Source organism: Cucumis sativus, chromosome 5 (genome assembly GCF_000004075.3).
Source record: "Cucumis sativus cultivar 9930 chromosome 5, Cucumber_9930_V3, whole genome shotgun sequence".
Lineage (NCBI taxonomy): Eukaryota > Viridiplantae > Streptophyta > Magnoliopsida > Cucurbitales > Cucurbitaceae > Cucumis > Cucumis sativus.
Window position 1 is genome coordinate 15,974,023 of NC_026659.2, and position 25,051 is coordinate 15,999,073.

General features: G+C 33.4%; 1 protein-coding gene and 1 long non-coding RNA gene across 2 annotated transcripts; one reads left to right on the forward strand and one right to left on the reverse strand.

Moving 5' to 3' along the window:
• Positions 1 to 15,053: 15,053 nt before the first annotated feature.
• Positions 15,054 to 16,455, reverse strand: LOC116403730. Its single transcript, XR_004216559.1, has 2 exons — positions 16,300 to 16,455; positions 15,054 to 15,584 (listed from the first exon to the last, which is right to left on the reverse strand). It is a non-coding gene; the product is annotated as an uncharacterized LOC116403730 (long non-coding RNA).
• Positions 16,456 to 17,211: 756 nt separating this feature from the next.
• On the forward strand, positions 17,212 to 23,504 carry LOC116403728. Its single transcript, XM_031885268.1, has 3 exons — positions 17,212 to 17,392; positions 21,856 to 21,970; positions 23,067 to 23,504. The coding sequence occupies exons 1-3, from the start codon at positions 17,283 to 17,285 to the stop codon at positions 23,205 to 23,207; spliced, it is 366 nt and encodes a 121-aa protein (XP_031741128.1). The 5' UTR covers positions 17,212 to 17,282; the 3' UTR covers positions 23,208 to 23,504.
• Positions 23,505 to 25,051: the final 1,547 nt, after the last annotated feature.

Consider the following 25,051-nt stretch of genomic DNA (forward strand, 5'->3'; position numbering starts at 1 on the left):
GACACATTTTGTTCAAGTGATACTGTTTTAGGTCGTTTTCAAGTGAACTTTTTTCTTCTTGTATTGACTGTTTTACTATTTCTTCATGCTTTGTATTCATGGTATTTATGTTCGTAATGAATCTTTCATGTTCTGGTAAACATTGCAGAAACACATAATTTCAGCAATCTGTCAAAGAGTTGAAGGAGAAGACAGAAGAACTTAAAAGTCACATGAAGACCTAAAAGTTAGGTAATTTTTTGAAAACTTTTTTCTTTGTCTTGCTTAGTTTTAGTGGTATTTGTTAACAGGCTGAGACATACTCTTGTATGCCAAGGCTGGGTGGCCAATTCAATGGATGGCCTGAGACGGTGAAATGACGAGTGTAGAACAAAGTAGACAATCGAGCAGATTTACAAGTAGGAGGATGGTGTTTGGTCTTACTCTAAAGCTACTGCTAGAAAGGTGATTCTCCCTTTATTTACACATGTTATCTATATTTAATTACTGTTTTTATGTGATGGTGAATAAATATTTAAGTCGTTTCAAGTTTGTACATCATGCTTGAGTTAATACATTTCCCAACTCGCACTAATTTTAAAGTTGGGACTAAGCTTGTTGCACTTACACACTTGGTTGCCATTTTGGATTTTGGAGTGCTTTTTCTACATTTTTTGAACTTTTTGGTAGGTTATGAGTTATGAAGTAACACTAAAGCATTATTAGGTCATTTTTAAAGTTCGAGTGATACTTAAAACATTTTTTGAACACCTTTTAGGTTGTTACAAACTAAGTTAGTTTTGCATACAGCCATGGTTGCCATTTTGAGTCTTGAAAGATTTTTTTTCACACTTTTTGAAATTTTTGGTAAGTTATGAGTTATAAACTTGCACTTAAGCGTTGTTAGGGTGTTCGAAAACTTATACGTGTTTTGAATACTTGTTAGGTTTGTATAGAACTAAGTTCGTTGCACTTACACACTTGACATTTTGGGTTTTGGAGTGTCTTTTTCAAAAATTTTGAACTTTTTTCTAGGTTATGACTTATGAACTTGTATTGAATATTTGTTAGGTCGTTTTGAAAGTTCAAGTGAAACTTAGACACGTTTTGAACTCGTTTTAGGTTGGTTTGAAACTAAGTTTTACACACATTTGATTGACATGTTGGGTCTTGAAGTACTTTTTTCATACTTTTTGAAATTTTGGTAGGTTGTGAGTTACAAACTTACACTTAAGCATTGCTTGGTCGTTTTGAAAATTCAAGTGATACTTACACACGTTTTGAATACATTTTAGGTTAGATTGAGTTTGTTGCACTTGGTTGTCATTTTTGGTCTTGAAATGCTTTTTTCAACCTTTTTGGTAGATTATGAGTTACTAACTTACACTTAGGATTTGCTAGATCGTTTTGAAAACTCAAGTAATACCTAGACACGTTTTGAGCATGTTTTAGGTTGGTTTGAACTAAGTTTGTTGCACTTACACACTTGGTTGCCATTTTGGGTCTTGTAGTGCTTTTTTCACTCTATTTGAACTTTTTTCGTAGGTTATGAGTTACGAACCTACACGTAAGCTTTTTTAGGTCGTTTTGAAAGTTCAAGTGATACTTAGACACGTTTTGAACTCGTTTTAGGTTGGTTTGACACTAAGTTTTAAACACATTTGATTGACATGTTGGGTCTTGAAGTACTTTTTTCACACTTTTTGAAATTTTGGTAGGTTGTGAGTTACAAACTTACACTTAAGCATTGCTGGGTCGTTTTGAAAATTCAAGTGATACTTACACACGTTTTGAATACATTTTAGGTTAGATTGAGTTTGTTGCACTTACACACATGGTTGTCATTTTTGGTCTTGAAATGCTTTTTTCAACCTTTTCGGTAGATTATGAGTTACGAACTTACCCTTAGGATTTGCTAGGTCGTTTTGAAAACTCAAGTAATACCTAGACACGTTTTGAGCACGTTTTAGGTTGGTTTGAACTAAGTTTGTTGCACTTACACACTTGGTTGCCATTTTGGGTCTTGTAGTGCTTTTTTCACAATATTTGAACTTTTTTCGTAGGTTATGAGTTACGAACCTGCACGTAAGCTGTTTTAGGTCGTTTTGAAAGTTGCAGTGAAAGTTAGACACGTTTTGAGCACGTTTTAGGTCGTTTTGAGCATGTTTTAGGTCGTTTTGAGTAAATGGTATGTATGTTGTGATTGTTTGATTGCATGTATAATACCTTATTGAGATGTGTATGCTTGATTGAGAAGCTGATAGAACACCAAGTAATGGTTCTTATTTGTTCATTAAGCAACCAAACTATTACAGAATACAATACTCAAACCAGTCTTGAAAACACCGAACAAACAAGTACTATTACAGACAATAACCAAGTATAAAATAAAACATTCAAACATCAAAAGTAGTTTAGGATAATGGAAAACACTTTCTAAGATTAAAGTAACTGAACAACTTCTGTAATTCTGCTCTCCAGAAAATACAGCCCCTCCACTTCCAGAAACTGATTAACCAACCCCCATCTTTCCTTCCATCTCAACCTTTTAACCTCCCCTTGTAACTAACTGTGGAGGCCCTCAATAAAATCCATACTAATATCTTCCCACACACGGTCCGGAATGGGTAATGCTTGAAGGAAACCAGCCGGAGTTAAAGACAAGTATTTGGCTTGCTGACACACGGAACATTCAGCAACATAGGTGCGGATATGGGCTTTCATACCTCGCCAATAGACCTCCCTTGCTAGCCTTTGATATGTTTTCAATGCACCATGATGTCCCCCTATCGGGCTGTTATGGAACTCAGCTAATAATAAAGTAATATTAGGTGAATCCTCCTCCTTGTAGCAAATATCCATCTGGAGCTGGCTGTCCATTTATCAAGGATAATCGAATATTGAAAACCGAAGGGTTTAGCCCGCCCACAATACTTACGAGGCCCAATTCAAATACCGGTGGTAATCTCTATAAGGCATCGGCCGCTTTGTTTTCCAATCCTTTCTTGTACTCAATCACAAAATCATACCCCAATAGTTTAGCGATCCATCTCTGATATTCTCCCCCGATAGCCCGTTGTTCAAGAAGAAACTTGGAATTTGTTATATCTTCAACTATTCTCATTAGGATGTATTTGTGAGTAATAGTGGGAGTAGTAATTTTAGAAAAAAGATTTTAAGTAAAATTGATTTCTGAAAAATGATTTTCAAATGTTTAAAATTAATTTTGTTCCAAAAATGATTTTAGAATTACCGAATTATATTTATGTATCATATAAAATCAATATTTCAGGAATATTTGATCGGTATGGAGGTGGCAAATATATAATTGTATATTTAAAGTAGAGAAAGAAAATTAAAGATTGAAGAGAACATAGTCTCTTTCAAAATAATAATAATAATACAAGGACCAATAAATAATATTGAAAAATATTTTTTAAAAAAAATTATTAAATTATTATAAATATTATACTCGTAAGTATGGTCAGTGTCCATAGCCACATGTCCACCCTTAACTATGTAATTCACCTCATGCTTGTCAAATTACCTATAAATAGTTGGATTTTGTCAATTTTAATGGACACCGAGGAATTCCAATAACGTGTGGAGAAAGTGTGAAATTTTGAGATTTTTCATCTTTATCTTTGTTATTTTCTTGTTGAATATTGTATTTCTGAGATAGGTGTTCCAATTAGTTTTTACAACAAAATCAATATCACATTTTTTTTTAGAGATATCCACACATGAGTAGCATAACATAAAATTATAAAATTATGTTTCCAAATATAACAACTTAAATAAAAACAAAAAAAGATGATAATTAAATTTATGTTATGTTTGTAAGGGAATAAAGTACTAGCATTTTGTTTTAAATTATAAAATTACTAAAATAATTATTTACAATTACACCAAAATATTATATTTTTTCTTTATTAGTGACAGACTATGACAGAGTTAGCGATCGTGTCACAGAAAGTAGTCTATTGTTCATCGACTGTTATATTTTGATATATTTGTAAAAAAGTTGTTCATTTTGTCATATTTGAAAACAACTCTTTTAGGAGAAAAATTAATGAAATAAAACATTGGAGCATTTTCAAAGGTTCAAAATGTAGGAAAGTTTTCAAACACAAATATTAAAAAATAATTATTTTTTTTTTAAATGAGAAATTGTTTATATAACTATATTTAAAATGTTAATTTTTATAAATGTAACAAAATACCAAAATATTTACGGTCCGTGTAACAAAAACAAAAAGTTCATAAAGTCGGTGAAATATTTTCATAAATTTCAAGTTTGTCTTTGATATTACGGACAATTTGTCATTTTTCTTTCTTATTCTTTGCAATATCCATATTTTCTTTTAGATTTCTTCGACTCTTTTTCCAAATTTTCTTCTACTTTATTCATATTCTTTTCTTCTATTTTTTTCATCTTCTCTTTCTTCTAGATCCTCTTCCAAAACATCAAAGTCGTATGAATATCATTTTTATATGATCTAAACAATCTCTTACCTAGTCAACAAAATCGTATTTAGCATGGTCAACACAATCGTTTAGGTTTTAAATCATTTTTCCATCGATTAAAAAAAACTATAAAATCATGTGGATATGATCTAAATGATTGTTTACATAGTCAACACGATCATAAAGTGTGGTCAACACATTCGTTTAGATTTGAAGCATTTTTATGTTCGTTAGAAAAAACTATACGATTGTATATCATTTTCTACGTGATTGCATATCATGATCGTAGAAGAAAAATTACACGCGAGTATGTGACTGACCAATTAATCACGTGTTTGACTGGGATATTTTTTGTATTTTCTATTGTGGGCTTGCAAGCTTTTTTCGTTTTCAAAATTGTCCAATACAGTGTAATATTTTGCTAGTTTATTAGATTTTTTTAAAAAGAAAACCTATTTAAAATTTCATATGTGGATGGTAATTGAAAAAAAAAAAAGTTAAGAATTCACTAAATTAGACTTTTATCTATGATTGTTACTTGAAAATTAGAAAATGACGAGGTCAATTATATAATTTACTCTAAACCCTATAAAATCCTACAAAAACCGATTATTTTGGCAAGAAAAATTTTCAAATAAAAACATGATTTGAAATCATTTCAAATTTTAAAATCCTTCTCTTTTATGTGATAACAAACAACGAAATTTATTTGAAATCTGTTATAAAATAAAATCACTCAGAATTCCGAGGCTTCAAACAAAGCTTTAACGAGATGTTGACTGTGCATAGTTAAGTTAGGTTGGTAATTATTATTTGGAAAGTTAGAATGTCTGTGTTTGGATCTTTGGAGTAGTGAGTTGAGCTAAGTTAAAAGTTTGTGTAAAGTTATGTTGACGTATATGTGGTGCGTTTTTTCTAAAACATAATTGAGTTTGTATTGAGTTTTTTTTTTTTTTCCTCCAAATGTACACTACTTTTTCTATAAAAAAAAAATTACTAAAAAATGCTTTTTTTTCTTCTATTCCTTCAAATCTAACAAAACTTCTACCAAGTAAACATATATCATACTTTGACACCTTATATTTCAATAAAATGAACATTTTTCTCTACTCCCTAACCTTCAATTTTGAACTCTCACTTAATTTTAACTCCATCATAAATGTTAGCTAAAAAGAGAACAATTCCTATCTTGTTTCGTTGTTTGTCCACTAGTTGGAGGAAATGTGCAAACGTCTATTTACGTGTTCACAAAAAATAGAGTTATCACTAACGGTCTCATTATAGGTGGCCTTCATCGAAGTTGGTCTCTTGATTATATGTTAGTGTTGGTTGCCAGAGATGGTTGTCATTGAAGTTGATCATCCAAAGTGATATTCATCGAAGTTTGTGGTTAGAGGTGGTTATTGGAGCCTAGAGTTGGTCACCTAAAGGTGGCTGCTCAAAATATGTCAATGGAGTTGCTTGTGCAAAGGTAGTCATTAGAGTTAGTGACTAGGATTTTGGTCGGAGGTGGTTAGCGGAGCCCCAAGTTGGTTGATGAAATTGGCGACACGAAGGTAGAAGTCGAAGTATGTCACTGAAATTGCTTGTGTGAAGGTGATCATCAAAGTTGGTCATATAAGCTCAAAGTTGTCGGAGTATGTCACCAAAGTGTGGTAGTGGTAATTGTTAATGGAGGCCAATGGGGGAAACCATTTAAAACATTGAATGGACGAAGAATTGGAGAGAGTTGGAGTAAGTTGGTAAAATAACCAACTCAATTCCATCAACAAAATTAGCAAATTTAATTTTGTAAATATTTTATCAATTGCTACTTTTAAAGGCATCGAAAGCAAAATAATTGATTTTGAATAATATAAATTATTTTAAATGATATAACACTATAAATATTGTCAAATGAATAGAAGTATTAAATGAAAATGTTCCTAAATTTGTAAAAGTTTTGAAATCCAACCTCTCACAATTTTATTGTTGTCTTATGATAAATAACCTTATAAAATATTTATTCTAAATGCAAATATAGCTATAAAGTTTTACACCCTTATTTGAAATTTTTGCATATATCACCTCAAATAAAATATCTCATACTTTTTTAAAACCAATTAAAATATCTAAAATTATCACTTTTAACTTTAAATGCTTTTTTTTTCTTCTTTTTTGCTTTTTTTTTTTTTTTCAAGTATAGAGCATCAAGTGGTAAACATATATATAACATAAATAAAACGTAGAACATCAAGTATTGAAGAGTGAGCATTAAAGCATCGAGTGAGTATCTAGTATCTAGTATCTAAAATATAACATAGAGAATATAATATAAAGCATAGAACATCAAGTATCGAGCATTAAGTACAATAGATCGTGCATCAATTAGCGTTTTTCAATTATAAGTGTACTGCAAATTTATAAGGATGAATTAGTAAATTCACAAGATGCTAGTGCAAGCAGAAGTTCATTTTTGAGTCACTTCTAAAACTCTAGTCATTTTTATTAGATAGGCATTCAAATGATGTTACATCCATATGAATCACTCCTCATATTCGTCTTCCATGAATTATTTTATAAAAAAAGAAAAAAAAAGCATTAAGCATTAACAACTACTCTAAATTGAAATGTTGATACTTCTATTTCTATTAAAAGCAATGATTGCAACACTAATAAAAATGGGTTTATGAGAGCTTAAAGAAGAAGTGTGTTAGATGATTATAGATAAAAGGTAAGATTAAAGTTGGATAGTTCAAAAATGAAATGGACAAAAATTTGAACACTATTTTTCTTCCTTCAGCCTGTTTTAGCAGTTTTCTTGCTTCTTTATGGAACTTCGCACGACCCGTGTGCGCCTGGGTCGGTTCAAGCCAATAAATTTGGTTTTTGGGCCGGTTCAAGCGGTTTCGGTTGGTTTTTTAGCCGGTTCGAAGTTTTTGGGAGTGGTTCTGTACTACACCAAATTAATTATGTAATAATTTAGCACTTAGCTTAATTTAGGAGCCAAAAATCAGTCCATTTTAGGGTGTTTTTTTTTTTTTATGCATGTGATGTATGATTAAATTACTTTAAATTTGTATGTGCATTTTGAATGTCATATAGATTTAAAATCCCACCATAGGTTAACATGTTCATGCATTAAAATGTATGATATAAAAGTTATATTGTATTGTATGCATGTTAATTGATTAATATGGAAATTAATTAATATGATTAATTAATTATTTAATTAATTAAGTTATTCTTGATTAAATATGATTTAATCAAATTAATTAATTATTGTTTGATTTAATTTAATTAAATATGATTTAGTTAAAGTTAAATAATTAAAATCCATATTAATTGATTGTTTTTATAAGATTATATATTGATAAAATGATTGATTAAGTCTAGAAGTTTTTATAAGTGTTATAAAATAAATTAGACTTTTAAAATCAATAACAAAGATTAAATGCATGCTCACTTAGGTTAAACATATCTTCCATTTTTCATAGAAATAGGTCGATATCTTGTAAAACTGGTTACAAAAGGCTCACCTGGTTCAATCTTGTCAACAAGTCAGATAAGATGACTAAGGTTGGAGGTTCTTAAGTTGACGGTTTACGGAACACCTCCTACCTGGAGATCGTAATCAGTTCTTGAGCCTAGTTAACCTAGTTTTATGAGCATTCGTGAGAGGTGTGAGGTAATAAAAATGGTTTTTCACCTAGACATCATAGGTTAAAATCCTGTATAATGGTTATACTTGGATGTTTTATCTAGACTTAAGATTTGTTTAAGTTAGCCTAAATATAAATCTTGAAGCTTGGATTACCCTATTTTTTTCTCTAGAACACTTCAACTAGAGAAAAATAATGTATTTTAGCTCTAGTGTCCCTAAGAGTTCACACCGTGAGGTCCATGTAGGGCTTTGTGCCGTGCATAGGAGCGGCCTCCCTTCGGAGAGTGTTTGCATGGATCAAAATCAAGGTGAATAGGGGAAGTAGTTCATAGTAAGTAGGTGAGGGATTTGTGGCAGCACATCCCACGGTCTCTTCCATTAGGTCGCACCGTGAGATTTCTATAATATGCCTGCTTGTCTGCCCTGGAGCGACGTTCCCTTCGGAGGGTTGTATTATAGGATTCGGAACACCGCGAACTCCAAAACTGGATAGGATTTCTTAGATTAGTTTTCATAAATGATTCTAATCTATGAAATCTGAAAATGGTGGGTAACACTTACAAGAATTACTAAGTTGTTAGTATATTCTTGACTAAAGTAGCGATAACTAAGTGCTATAAAGAATAAAGAGTTATTCTAGAGATAGCATCTAGTCAAGATTGTCTTGGTTCAAAGGAGGAATAATCAACTACCCTTCGGAGAAGGTTGTTCTAAACCTTTGAAATATTGTTGCAAAATACAAATAATGAAAGGGTACATTATTAGTAATTGCTAAATTAGATTGGATATTTTTTATGATTATAGTTTTTTCTTAAAAAGAATATGTTTGTTTTTCAGCATGAATAGCTCAATAGTTCAACTTTTAGCTTCCGAAAAACTTAATGGCGATAATTATGCGGCTTGGAAATCAAATCTTAACACAATACTAGTGGTTGACGATTTAAGATTTGTCTTAACTGAGGAATGTCCTCAAAACCCTGCCTCTAATGCTAACCGAACTAGTCGGGATGCATATGATCGATGGATAAAAGCTAATGAAAAAGCCCGTGTTTACATTCTTGCCAGCATGTCTGATGTATTGGCAAAGAAACATGAATCCTTAGCCACGGCTAAAGAGATTATGGATTCATTAAGGGGAATGTTTGGGCAACCAGAATGGTCCTGAAGACACGAGGCAGTCAAATACATTTACACTAAGCGTATGAAGGAAGGGACCTCTGTTAGAGAACATGTTCTGGACATGATGATGCACTTCAACATCGCTGAAGTGAATGGTGGTCCCATCGAAGAGGTTAATCAAGTTAGTTTTATCTTAGAGTCTCTTCCGAAGAGCTTCATTCCATTCCAAACGAATGCGTCTTTGAACAAGATAGAATTTAACTTGACAACCCTTCTGAATGAACTCCAGCGATTCCAAAACCTAACTATGGGTAAAGGAAAACAAGTGGAAGCAAATGTTGCTACCACAAAAAGAAAATTTATAAGAGGATCGTCCTCTAAAACCAAAGCTGGACCCTCAAAACCTAATGCTCAAATAAAAAAGAAGGGAAAGGGAAATACTCCCAAACAGAACAAGGGTAAGAAAGCTGCAGAAAAAGGTAAGTGTTACCATTGTGGCCAAAACGGGCACTGGTTAAGAAACTGCCCAAAATACCTTGCAGAAAAAAAGGCAGAGAAGGAAACACAAGGTAAATATGATTTACTAGTTGTAGAAACATGTTTAGTGGAATATGAAAATTCTACCTGGATACTAGATTCAGGAGCCACTAACCATATTTGCTTCTCATTTCAGGAAAATAGTTCTTGGAAAAAGCTTTCAGAAGGCGAGATCACTCTCAAGGTTGGAACAGGAGAGATGGTCTCAGCTTCAGCAGTGGGAGATTTAAAGTTGTTTTTTAGAGATAGATATGTCATACTTAAGAATGTCTTATATGTACCTCAAATGAAAAGAAATTTAATATCTATCTCTTGTATTTTGGAACAAATGTATAGAATATCTTTTGAAATTAATGAAGCGTTCGTTTTCTATAAAGGTATTCTAGTTTGTTCTGCCATACTTGAAGACAACTTATATAAGTTAAGACCAACTAGAGCAAATTTTGTCTTAAATACTGAAATATTCAGAACAGCTGAAACTCAGAATAAAAGACAAAAAGTTTCTTCTAATGCCTATTTATGGCACTTAAGACTTGGTCACATAAATCTCAATAGGATTGGGAGATTGGTTAAAAGTGGGCTTCTAAGTCCGTTAGAAGATAACTCTTTACCTCCTTGTGAATCTTGTCTTGAAGGAAAAATGACCAAGAGATCTTTTACTGGAAAAGGTCTAAGAGCCAAAGGACCCTTAGAGCTTGTACATTCGGACCTTTGTGGACCAATGAATGTCAAAGCTCGAGGTGGATATGAATATTTCATTAGCTTCATTGATGATTATTCAAGGTATGGTCATATTTACCTAATACATCATAAGTCTAATAGTCTTGAAAAGTTCAAAGAATATAAGGCTGAAGTAGAAAACGAATTAGGTAAAACAATAAAAATACTTCGATCAGATCGAGGTGGAGAGTATATGGACTTACGATTCCGAGACTATTTAATAGAAAATGGAATCCAGTCACAACTCTCTGCACCTAGTACACCTCAACAGAACGGTGTATCAGAAAGAAGAAACCGGACCTTGTTAGACATGGTTCGCTCTATGATAAGTTTTTCTCAGATGTTAGATTCTTTTTGGGGATATGCTTTAGAAACAGCTGCTTATATTTTGAATAATGTTCCCTCTAAAAGTGTTTCAGAAACACCTTATGAGCTATGGAAAGGGCGTAAAGGCAGTTTACGTCATTTTAGAATTTGGGGTTGTCCAGCACACGTGTTGGTACAAAATCCAAAGAAATTGGAACATCGTTCAAAATTATGCTTTTTTATAGGTTATCCAAAAGAATCAAGAGGTGGTTTGTTTTATGATCCTCAAGAAAATAAAATATTTGTGTCAACAAATGCCACATTCTTAGAGGAAGACCACATCAGGGATCATCAACCTCGTAGTAAACTAGTATTAAAAGAAATTTCCAAAAGTGCTATAGATAAACCTAGTTCATCCACTAAGGTAGTTAATAAGACTAGGAAATCTGGACAATCACATCCTTCTCAACAGTTGAGAGAGCCTCGACGTAGTGGGAGGGTTGTTCATCAGCCTGATCACTATTTGGGTTTAATTGAAACTCAAGTCGTCATACCTGACGATGGCATAGAGGATCCATTAACCTATAAACAGGCAATGAAAGATGTAGATCGTGACCAATGGATCAAAGCCATGGACCTCGAAATGGAGTCTATGTACTTTAATTCTGTCTGGACTCTAGTAGATCAACCGAATGACGTAAAACCTATTGGTTGTAAATGGATCTACAAGAGAAAACGAGACCATGCCGGTAAAGTACAGACTTTCAAGGCTCGACTTGTGGCAAAGGGTTATACCCAGAGAGAGGGAGTAGACTATGAGGAAACTTTCTCTCCTGTTGCCATGTTAAAGTCAATTAGAATACTCTTATCCATCGCCACTTTTTATGATTATGAAATTTGGCAGATGGATGTCAAGACAGCTTTTTTGAATGGTAATCTTGAAGAGAGTATCTATATGTCTCAACCAGAGGGGTTTATAGAACAAGATCAAGAACAAAAGGTTTGTAAGCTTAAAAAATCCATTTATGGATTAAAACAAGCTTCTAGATCCTGGAATATAAGATTTGATACTGCGATCAAATCTTATGGCTTTGAACAAAATGTTGACGAGCCTTGTGTTTACAAAAAGGTCGTCAATTCCATTATAGCATTTTTAGTCTTATATGTAGATGATATTCTACTTATTGGAAATGACGTAGGATATCTTACTGATATCAAGAAATGGCTAGCTATGCAATTTCAAATGAAAGATCTGGGAGATGCACAATACGTTCTCGGAATCCAAATTGTTCGAAACCGTAAGAACAAAACACTAGCCATGTCTCAAGCATCTTACATAGACAAAATGTTGTCTAGATATAAAATGCAGAATTCCAAAAAGGGTCTGCTGCCGTACAGATATGGAATTCATTTGTCAAAGGAACAATGTCCTAAGACACCTCAAGAAGTTGAGGATATGAGATTCATTAGTATCATCATTATTAGTGGTATCATCATTATTAGTAGTAGTAGTAGTAGTAGTAGTAGTAGTAGTAGTAGTAGTAGTAGTAGTAGTAGTAGTAGTGGTAGTAGTAGTAGTAGTGGTAGTAGTAGTAGTAGTGGTAGTAGTAGTAGTAGTGGTAGTCGTGGTAGTCGTGGTAGTAGTAGTCGTAGTAGTAGTCGTGGTAGTAGTAGTAGTGGTAGTAGTCGTGGTAGTAGTAGTCGTGGTAGTAGTAGTAGTAGTAGTAGTAGTAGTAGTAGTAGCAGCAGTGATTATTTATTCATTACTTATTTCTATAGTCACCTTTAGATGATCATCTTCAAGAGCTTGAGCAATGCAACGATGAATCTTTGACACGGCCTCATGTTGTGGATTTGGCCATTAAAGAAGTTGGTACCTAAAAACTACTAGTTGCTGAACAAGCTGAACAATCATGTGCTCTCCTCGAGGAGAATCGACGTGGTAAGATGAAAGTGAATGAAAAAAATGTTAAAAATTTGAATCCTCCATCTAAAGGAAATGTCTGCCCCAAAGAAACTTCAGAGAATGTCATATCCACACATGCTCTTCTCCAGATTTCTAAGTTGTCTTTAAACACTTCCAAGAAGCAGATGGTAGGACACCCTGTGCCTTCTCATGGGTTGGTGAAAAGATAGTTTCAAACATACTTCAGAAAACGGCTTTATGCATGTGAGAGGACATTCAAGACAAGATCATGTGCACTCTTTTTTAAATATATCTCAAGATTTAGACAAAATATAACGACGATACTTTCGAGAATTGCGAAGATCTATGCAGACAACCTAACTCCTTGTTGAAGAATATTTAAACAACTATTTTAAGAGGGTAGACAATTTCAATGTTGTACAATCTTCGTATTTTGCGTAGTTGTCGTCGACAGACAAAGCTCATCAATTAGACAAGAAGCCTTAACTTTGATAAACCAATTACGAAAAGATGCCAAAGTTATTCAAGAGAGGGTTGCACAATTGGCTTTGGAAAAGATGGAACTAGAAAGCAGCTGACTTCAAAGTATAAATACTGAGTCTAAACAGCTATCTATCTTATCTTGTGAGAAGAACGAAGACATAGACAAGAAAGAACTAGAAGTTGCAAAGATCCAGAATGAAGTCAACACTCCGGCTATCAAAGAAGAAGTCATCGAGGCTCTAGCTACAGTTCATAAGAGTATGGAGGCTACACACGAGGAATTTAAGAGCTTCATGTGGAAGATTTGACTTTGCTCCCCTTCCCTTTTTTTTATTCGTTTTCTTTTTTTAATTTCAGTAAATACAAAACTTTGCTTTAATGATAATGAAAATTTCTTATTTCATGTTGCTTACGTACCATTTACTATGAGATTAAGTCATAATGTCGCTTACTAAACTTTTTTCTTGCACATATAACTGAACTTAAAGTTAACATTAAGCTGCCTACGTACCATTTTTATAACATTGAGATCAAATAGTTTGATTGGGTTTTTTTTTTTTTATCACTCACCTTTTAAGCTCGTGTGGGTTTGGAGATTATGCAGTTTAAGCTCTTGCGATAAAGAGCTTTTTTACATAATGACGTTACACATAAAATGTCTTGAGAATCCTATCATTGATTGGGGCAACTTTTAATCTATCTCGATCAACAATCTTGTATACTTCATTTGTGTAAACTTCTTTGACAATGTAGGGTCTATTTCATTTCATTTAGGTGTGAACTTATTCCCTATATACCTTATCGTGATTATCGATCTTCTTATAGCAAGGGATTCCTTGATGACAATCCCAACTTTAGGAAACTCCATCAATTGCTTAAGAATGCTCTACGCAATGACAGAACCTTGATTCTGCTCCTGGATGATTTCCCTTGAACACTGTGGGTACAGGTCCTAGTCCTGTGTAACCGTCGCTTGCAATAGAAGATGTGCAAGTGTCGCTTATAGAAGATTTGGATTAAGCTTTCTTTATTGTCATTGGTTTGCTTGTAGATTTAGATGATGAGAGAGAGATAAGAGGTAGAGATATCCCATCGAACGTGTCAATTTGACCAAACAATATTTCTAATATTTGATCCTTTAATTTTCTCTCGATTGAATGTCTATATGTTTGATTTGAGGAAGCTACATCACATAATGTTTTTCTTCAATCTTGGAGGGTGGTCGAGGAGAGTCTTCTTGTTCTTAGGAGAATTCTCTTTAAACTCGAGAGTCTTCTTGTTCTTGGGAGAATTCTCTTTAAACCCTATGGAGTAAAAATTTCTATCTCCACAGATGAGGAGGACTCTTCTATTTATAGTCCTCTTATGGGCTTGGACTTTGTTGATCCATGGATCAGACTCATGGATCCAATCACATATATTTTTGTCATATTTAGCTCTCCAACTAAGTTAACCTTATTACATAAATTTTTGTCATATTTAGCTCTTAGGCTAAAATTGTACAAATAAATAATATTTAATTGAACCTAAAATAGTTAACTTTAACTTGAACCAACGATGAAAATGCGTGGCATCATCCTTATGTCAACACATGTCAACTTTTAATTAGTCCTAAATTCAATTATTTGTACTTGGTCCAAAAATTCTTAAACCAAATATCATATCCAACATCATATTTGAAAAGGCAACAAAATTCAATTATTTGTACTTGGTCCAAAAATTCTTAAACCAAATATCATATCCAACATCATATTTGAAAAGGCAACAAAATCTAAAATTACACACCTGTTTGTAGCTCACTTTTCAAAACCCTATACTCAAAAGATAAATATGATTGAATAATTGATAATTTTCTATCCAGGAAGAATAAAATTAGTAACAAATAACAATTAAATGGTAATTCTATACCAAGGACATTGAACTTAACAAAACTATTTGCAAATAAATGTCTATAATCTAAGGTGTGAAACCATTGTTATCTTAGACAAGATGGGGGTTTCATATGCTACAAAAAGAGGGATACCACCATATGGGCGAGCCATGGCTGAAGAAGTTTAACCCAGTTCTGACCCACCATGCCAGAGAGATCTCCTCCAAGTTGTTGCCTAAGACTTCAAACTCTGTATCCCGATTCCATGCTGCGAAAGAACTCCGTTTTCTCTACTGCTAATCCTATCTGACTATTCGATCTATTCCTGCAACAGCAACAAACATCAAGACTGATCTTGTCCGCGGAAGTTTGTTAGATAGAGGGAGGTGTCCATACATGAAAAAACTTAACGAAACTCATCGTGGAAATCATTAATCGTCCTCATCATCTTCGTTGAAAATGGCACTGTAAAATACGTAAGGATGATCGATCATTTCTGCCAAGGTGAGACGTCCATCTTTATCTGCATCAGCCTGTAAAATAAAGACAGAATGAAGATGTTAATCAACAGATGTAGTTGCTCCCTCTGGAAGATGAAAATATTTTCAGGCCTAGTCTAATTCTAGATCTTATGCCTTATGGTAATGTTTTCTCATTTAGAAAACATTTTGCAAGAAAGTTCTTCCATGTAAAATGATAAGATAAATGACGTCATACTATATCTTATGTTCTGAGGCTGATAGAGAACACTTGGTCTATCTTATTAAAATCAAATTGAGGACCATAATAACATTAACAATTATGCTACAGTTTATTGAGTTAAAAGTCAGATGCAATAGATTCATAATGAAATCTGATAAAAGGAACTTCCAAGAGAATAACCATTCAGTCCACAAAGTGCAAACAGAAAACAATTGGTGTAATGACTTGCGTTTTAATATGACCGATTTTACTACTCGGTAAAATGAATTTTACACAATATTACTTATATGTGATGGGTGGTCGGTCAAGTAAAAATTAAAATAACTGTACAGAGTATAAAACAATCCATGGACAACCCAGCAAGCTCTCACTGATAGAGGAAAAGAAAGAGTAAATTGTTTCTACAACCATACATAAGAATCATGAGATGTTTGTTGATGACATTAATATGTGCCACAATATCCAAGCAATATCTCAATCGTAAAAGTAAAGCTAAAAAATTCATCGACTTGCATATGGGTTTTAAGATTCGTTATGGATGAGTACCTGCTGTATGATATATTCTGCCTGTTGTTTTGCATAGTAATGCTCTGATGGGTGAATTTTTCCAATTATAGGTAACAGCTCTTCATTAGACAGGTGTCTATGAAAAACAAAATACAACACACAAAATAATCCTTAAAGGTGTCAAATAGGATACAAAACTGTAGAATCATTGCTATAATCTTTTAATGAAACCAGACCCGTTCCTAGTAGATGGGTATATATTGGTTAGTAGGTGCCAATAGGTTCTCTCTAAGAATTATCTTTGGTTAGGATTAGGAGAGATGGGGAGCTCTTGAAATGTCTGTAGAATTGTTATTTATGTTCTTTTTAAAAATTACATTTTGTCAAACTGATTTTTATCAATTTTTTGTTTCTTTAATCTTTATTCAAAACCACAATTTCTTGGAGAGAAATGAAGAACATAGAAGGGCACTCAAGAGGATAGAAAAGAGAAAAAAAGAAGCCCAATCCCCGACAATAGAAAAGAGAGTTCAACCCTTCCTACAATAAAGGACTCCAATCCAAAGAATGATCCCAAAAGATCAAGACAACATATAAATACAATTTGGTTTTACGATTTGGTATGGAAGCAAAATAAAAAAATGGGATTACAATGCCTGGTTATGTGAACAATCATTGGCAGTCTATCACATTCTTTTATTTACTCCTGGGACAACCTAGTAGGCCACTCATATTATTTCTAGACCTATTCCTAAAGCATGATTGGTGACATCATAATTTCCTGCAACTTTTCCATCATCGTGTCATAATTGACATTTTTTGTCACTTAGCTGGAATGACGGAGGTTATGAGATCTGCTTGCTCATTAAATATCTAAGTTACTAATTCTCCGAGTTTGGCATTTTAATCTTCAGCACCAATTAGTGCTTGTATTTGTGTTCTCAAAACATGCCTTTTCTTTTCTCTCTTTTCTTTTTCAGGTTGATAGTTTGGTTGAAGAGTTTGCAGATATAAATCGTAAAATGGAGAAAACAGGAACATTCACTATGGATAAGAAAAAGCTCCTTCAACTTGTTGGAAAGGCCAATTCAAATTTAGCAGATGTAATTCTCAAAGTTGGTCTTTTTGAGAGGTAAAACCCCGATAGTTGGTATTGGACTTATAGTATATTGGTCTAAACAGATAGCTGTCTTTTTATTTTATTTATTATTGTTTTGAAAAGGATACAATATAAAAAACTGTTCATTAAGGAAATGCAAAGAGACTTGCAATGAAGAAACTAAAATGTTTGTCTCATGGCCAATCCAAGGGGTAATGGCAGCGGCATAGCTCTAGAAAGCGGCGGAATAAGAGACCACCCACAACGCAGGACATTCTTAAAAAGGAAGACCATCTGTCGTTAAGCATTCTTATACATCGTTTACTCGGAATTGTGCAGATATAGGAATAGTCTGGTTCCTCACAGTAAGAGACTTCCTTGCGGAAGTTTCCCATCACATAAGGAAATGAAAACAAGTTTCCCATCACGTAGGGAAATGAAAAGAGATATACTCAAAATACAAACCAATAAGCAAACAAAGTAGAAGAAAAAAGATCCTCAAAACAAATAAAGAGGCAAACAAAATCCAGTAAACATCGCTTGGAATTAAGACTTCATTGATTTATGCTAAAATAATATATTTCTTGTTTATTTCACAAATAGAAAGATTTTACTTAAATAAAACAACTCATTACAAAAAAGGAAAAAATAAATTTGGCAAATATTATACAACCAACACAATAAAATATAATACAATAAAGGAAATAATCAACATTTCCCCTCAAGCTGGTTTGAAGATATCAGTCATTGCTAGCTTGTCAATCAGTTTGTTGAATTGCCACTTTGGAAGGCCTTTAGTTAACACATCTGCAATTTGTTCTGTTGTCGGAAGGTAGGGTATGCATATTACTCCCACATTGGTCTTTTGCTTTATAAAGTGTTTATTGACTTCAGTATGTTACGTCTTGTTATAAAGGACTGAATTGTGGGCAATGGAAATTGCTGCCGTGATACTGCATGAGCATTGTTTGAGTGAATCCCAATTCTTCCAACAATCTTATTCATTTACACTCACAAATGCGTTGGGTTAAAGCTCTAAATTCTGCTTCTGCACTACTTCTTGCAACAGCACTCTGTTTTTTACTTTGCCAAGTAGCAAGATTTCCTCCAAGGAAGGGGCAGTAACCAGATCTCAGTCATGCAACCTGCCCAATTAGTATTAGTGTAAACGTTAACATTAGATGATCATGTCTTTGAAACAATGTGTCTTTTCCTCAAGTACCTTTCAAATACTTAGGATTCTATTCTATAAACGGCATAAAAGTGAGTTGGTCCAAGAGCATGCATGAACTGACTTTTGATACTAATTGCAAAAGCAATGTTAGGACGTGTGGGAAAGATATATGAGTCTTCCTACAAGTCTCTAGTACTTTTCTCTTTCCTTTATCTCATTCTTGGTTGCAACTTTCAATTTCAAATTCTGCTCAATGGGAGTTTCTGCTACCTTGCAACCAAGTAAACCTGTCTCTTTTAACAGATCAATAATATTCTTCCTTTGTTTGAAAAGAATGCCACTTTTGGACCTGGCAAACTTCATGCCTAGGAAGTACTTTAAAGTTCCTAGGTCCTTGATCTGGAAATCATCTGCCAACTTTTTCTTCACGAAAGTTTGTTCTGTCTCATCATTGCTTGTAAGAACGATATCATCAAATTAAACTATCAAAATCATAACCTTGTCATTTCCTGTATGTTTGTAGAATATCATATGATCGACTTGGCTTTGACTGAATCCATAGCCCGTGACTACTTTCTCGAATCAAATCAAGCTCTAGGAGACTGTTTGTTCCAAGGAATATACAAGCGTTCAAATCAAGCTCTAGGAGACTGTTTGAGACCGTATAATGATCTCTTTAACTTGCAAACTTTGTTAATCCCGAGATCTACCTTAAAACTAGGTGGCAAGTCCATAATTACCTCTTCTTTCAGTTCCCCATTGAGAAAGACATTCTTAACATCCAATTGATAAAGAGGCCAATCAAAGTTAGCTACAACAGACAACAAATTTCTAATAGAATTGATTTTGACAACTGTAGCAAATGTTTCTTGATAATCAACTCCATAGGTTTGAGTAAACCCCTCAGCAACCAATCCAACCTTGTACCTCTCGACACTACCATCAGCTTTACATTTTAGCGTAAACATCCACTTGCATCCAACTGTTTTCTTTTCTTTTCGTAGTTCAAGTATATCCCATGTAGAATTCATCTCTTCCATCACTGCTAATTTCCAATTCAATTCATTTGGGACCTCTTGTATATTCCTCGGAACAAACAGGTTGATTATTTTGGATGTAAAGGCTTTATGATTGTGAAAGTTTACGATAAGAAAGATAGTTTGCAATGAGATATTTGACAAATTTACTGGTACCTTTCCTGTTGGCAATTGTAATATCAAGATCAGAGACATTAGACAAGGAATTATGAGAAGAACGGGGAGAATTAGACGAAGTAAAAGGAGAATGTATGTTACCTGGATCTTCATAATCATTTATCGGGGTATTAGTTTGGTTTTGTGATAGATCATTCTCAATTCCTTCGAGTCAAGTTTCTTTTATTATAAAGCTGTAGTTCAGGTTTTTACTTGTCAAGTCAGTCTATAGTGGTTCTCCCCCTGAAGAACTCTCCACACTTGACGTCAAGAGTTAGCTCATAACTTTGGAATCAATGGTGTTTGGGATAGGTTAAGTGTCCCAAAAATTATCTTAAGGTTGGGGACTCCCTCTAAAGAGAATTTTGGCTAAAAAAAGGTTGATTTTCCAAAAACAGACATATCCATACTCTCAAAATACCTTTTAGTCGAAGTGTCAAAACATTTGTAAGCCTTCCTATAGGAGACAGCCTACAAAAATGCATTTAACAGCTTTAGGATCAAGTGAAGTACGAGTAGAGTTGGGATTATGAACATAAGTAGTGCAACCAAATAATTTAATTGGTAAGTCAGAGAAAAACCGAACAATAGGAAATCTTTTTTTAAAATTATTTAGAAGAGTTTTTAAATTCAAAACCTAAGAAGCACGAACACCGACACGAGATACGACACACCAGTTTTTTAACATATAGGATACAACATGCATAGGACACGACATGCAGAGGACACGTTCTTTTTTTAATTTTTTTGGTAGGTAGTTGGAGTAAAGGAGCCACTAACCTATCAAAACGGACTGCAATATTCCTCCACCACTGTTTCTTGCTTGATTATGAGAAATTGCCCACAAACTGAACCTTGGCATGATGAGCCAAATCGGATCAACAATCTTCGTTTCATATCATTCCAATTCAAAATTGGTTCTCGTTTGTCTGTGGCTTGGTACCAATTGAGAGCCGCTGCTTCGAAGCTAATGCTCCGCTGCTTTGAAGCTAATGACTGTCACTGTTAATTTTTTGGAATCAGTAAGTTTATGGATTTGTAAGTAACGATCGGATTCATTGAATACTGACATCTCAAACTTGTTTAATTTGCTATGATCCTGTTCACCCTCATTATTGTCTGAATGCATTGCTCCTATAGCCATAAATAGGTTCCACTGTGTTTGCCACTGTCGTATTCTTAATTTCCTCATTCGATTCCGAATTGGAAGGGCGATCTGACAATCCAACACCAGAAACTAGAGAAGCCAATAATGTTTGAGTGTCATCTGCATTCCTTCGTTGTTGTTCCAACTGTGCTATAAGGATAAAGCGTTGAACAATCTTAAGCAAGTGCAAGCAGCGTTTCTTCAATTTGTGGTAACTTCTGAACATCTACTTAAATCCTGGCAATTTCAAAATCAGTTACGCCTAACCGTTCTTCAATTTTCTTCTGTGCCACCTTTCCTATCATCCCCAGGTTGAGGGCTCTTATACCAGTATGATAGTTACTAAAGTAAAGTTCTTCTATTATAGATAATTTACTATTACATAGACCATTCCTCCCACACGAGAGAAACCCAAACACTTCAAACTAAAAGACTGTCTACCCATCTGCTAACTTAACTTCTTATTTAAACACATAACATAGCAACGGTAACATAACTTCCTTTCATAACCAACTACTAACCACCTGAAGACTGAAACTAGTCAAGATAAATGCCCAAAACTACCCAAGATAATCATTCTTACTGTTGGATGATTCTCCCAACTCAATAATAACTACTTCTTTGCCCTTTTTGCCCCTGCGAGCATACTGATGTATAATCAGTGGCCTATCAAATACATTTTGCTTTTTATTTTATCTAGAGCCTCTTTAAAGCTTGGATTACGTCTTATGTGGTTTTCGCAGTACTTGGCGCCAGGATAATACTATTGTTCAGAAATGTATTTGACATCCTAACAGAACCAAGATCATAACATAGAAAAGTTTGCCTTTCAAGCTTGATATAAGTAAACAAAAATATATACATTCTTACCTTCTTATTATTATTAATATTCGTGCATAGAAAATTCGATCATAATATTGCTTTAATTGGTAGAATTTTGTTATCTTAGTGCTCTTTTATGTCTTTTTCCTTTGCCACTCAGATCAGAAATTGCGTGGAGGGATGCAAAATATGCTCAAATATATGAGTACCTTCGGGAAGAGTACGAGGTCACCCAGCGCTTTGGGAATCTAGATTTCAAATTGAAGTTTGTGGAGGTAATTTCATTCTATTCCATTCATTCCTTCAAAGTGGTTTTTTCCGTATAGTTGAGCCTCTTCTCTTGAACGTTCTTCTTAAATATCGTGGCAATAGCCAACTTGAAAGCAATATTATCTATTTTTGGTTATATGCAATGGAAAATGTGTTGAGAGGACGTGTAACCTCGTGAAAACTTTCGTATTTTCTTTAGTATTCTTTTTAAGGGAAAGAAAACCAATTTATACTAAATGTTGTATTAACTAAATCTCTCAACTTTCACAAGTGAATGAATTTAAATCCTTCATTCTTATTTCATTTTAAAATCGTTAAATCGTTAATGCATAATATTCACACATGTACAAGGCTTTAAATTCAAGGATTGGAACGTATTAAATCAAATGGATACTAGCAGCTTCTGATTAATTTTATTGGTTTTATCATATTCTTGTCCACTCTTTCTTCACTTATTTAGAAAAAGTTACATAACAACTTTTCCTACTGCTTCGGTAGAATTTTAGGAAAAGAATTTTTTTATTTAACAGTTTGGATGGTGGATATTATTTCGTGGGTATGAGCATTATTATCCCTGGACATTTAGATCCCAATGTTCAAGAATTAAATGTTTATTTTTTTTAAAGAAGAAGAATAAAAAAAATTAAAATATTGACATCAATATTCTAATCCGTGGTGAAGGGACGTGGTCCTATCAAAAGCTAGCTACTATTGTAGGAGAATCAATTCATAGTTCTTCAAGGAGTGAAGTTTTGAGGACTCTCTTTATTTAATTAGTTTAGAATGTTTCTTTAAGAAATTGGTTCTGCTAAATTGTTTCCAAGTGTTTGTGCTGTCCATCTGAAGTTTGTGTATTCTGAAGCTGACCCAAAATAATGCAAATGAAATCAGGGAGTGGTGTGTGTTCCTTTTCCAAAAGCCGAGCTAAGGAAAAAATAATCAACATTCTCATTGTGATTTCCTTATTTAAATCTTTAACCTAGATTCTTCCACTTATATCATACTCACTGGAAGGAGGTTCTTTTACTTTTATGGAAATGATATTTCTTGAGATAGAACAGTGTTTAATTCTTCTCTAATAAATTTGCACCTTCCTTGCAGCATAACATTCATTTTCTTCAAGAAGTCCTCCAGAATAGGAAATCAGATCTCTTGGAATGGTGCATCATTGGCCTATTGAGCATTGAAAACATTATATCATTATATGAGATTGTTAAGGATTCAACTCCCATGCAACTCTGATTTGCCAGCGTCGCGGATGCAATTTTTGATCTGCAATTAGTAAAGTCTAATTTTGTTTTTTGTTGTACTAATTATTTTTTCATAAAGATAATAATCTGATTTTCTTATATTTTTATTTGATCCTCCAGCTCTCCATATTACATTATGCTCATGTTGTCTTACATTATTGCATTATATATATAGATGCGCATAAACATACAACTATTGTAACTCGAACAAAATTCAGTTGGAGAAATTCATTACTATTTTACCTTCTAGTTTTCTTTTATGTAAATAACTATTGAAAAGTTTCCTAAAGTATGTTGATGTTGAGCCATAGCAAGTACTTTTAGAAGATGCAACTTATTCTCTCTAGGGAGAGATTCTTGAAACTGATCACAGATACAAAATTGTGTACATTTACAATAAGTTTAGGAATATTGTAATAGGTAGCAAAATAAGTTGAGATATTTTGCAAATGTGTCTTCCAGATTTCTACTATTGCAAATATGAGAAAGAATTCAAGTTATGATTTTGGTTATTTCTTTATATCCATTTATCTTCTTGATGAACCTAAACAAAGTTCCTACTTTCTCTTTTTTTTTTTTTCCATTTGCATGCATGATCTTTTTCTCCTCTCAACATTTTTCTTCTTCGCAAGTGTGGTCTCAATCCTTATTTTCTTTGTCTTGACCATGATCAATAACTCAACTTTGAGGCGGTAGACGGTGTGGTGTTTGAGAAATTGTCAAGTGATTTTTATTATCTAATATGAAGTGTATGATAACATTCTTAGATCTATAAATTTACAAATTATTTACATCTGCAAACCTTTTATCAAAATAACAATGGACAGCAACAACGAGACAGTCAATTAATACATTATATAGCAAGTCTTCCATTTCGGGGAACAACTAACTATAGTCAAATTCATCACCATCTTCTCACAATTTCTGCCATTTTACAACAACTCCATAGGTCTTCCGCAACATTCCAAGTCAGTAGCTAATCTTAAGTACAAAAGTTCCTATGAGGGAGGCATAGTAGCTCTAAAATTTCTCATCCCACAAAAGTGTGTGTTGACGGACGATTAGAGAATTCGTCCAAGGAAAAGACTTAGAATTTTGAGGATTCATCTCAAGTTCAGTAGAGTTGTAATTTTCCTGTATTTCATTTTATTTGATTGAATTTATTAATGAAATATTCGTTTATAATCACTTTTTGGTTCACTGTGGTTTACACGAGATCTTTATAGAGAAATTTAATTTGTGAACTCCAACTTGTATTAATAATGTATTTATGTTGATTTGATGCAATGAGTCATTTGATCTCCTGATTCTCTCTCACTTAGATGCTTATGCTTGATTTGAGGAAGCAGAGCACGTGACGTTCTTGAAGTTGGAGTCTTGAAAGAAAGTTTGTATCTTCAAATGAAGGGAACTCCAGTATCTATAGAGTTCTTTAGTGGCTTTTATGAACTTGAGTCTGGTTGATTTATGGACCAGAGCTAAATTAAATTTATTTTTTTGGCTCGATTGAATTTTAGTCTTAACCGAGTAAATAATATTAATTAAACTAAAATAATTAATTTGATCCAAACATGTGTATCATCCAAATTAACAAATTTATATTTTTTTTCAATTTTAATTTGGGACACATGTCAATTTTTAATTAGTCTTGAATTCAACGATAATGCGTGATTGATCTAAAATTTTTTATTCTACAACTATAATAGTATAAAAAATTGAGATTTAGGACAAATTTTGAGATTTAGGCCAAATGGGGTAGAAAAAGAGTTTTAGGATTGATTGTAAAAAAGTTGAGATTTAGGACAAATTTTGGGTAGAGGGATTTAAACCCGAGAC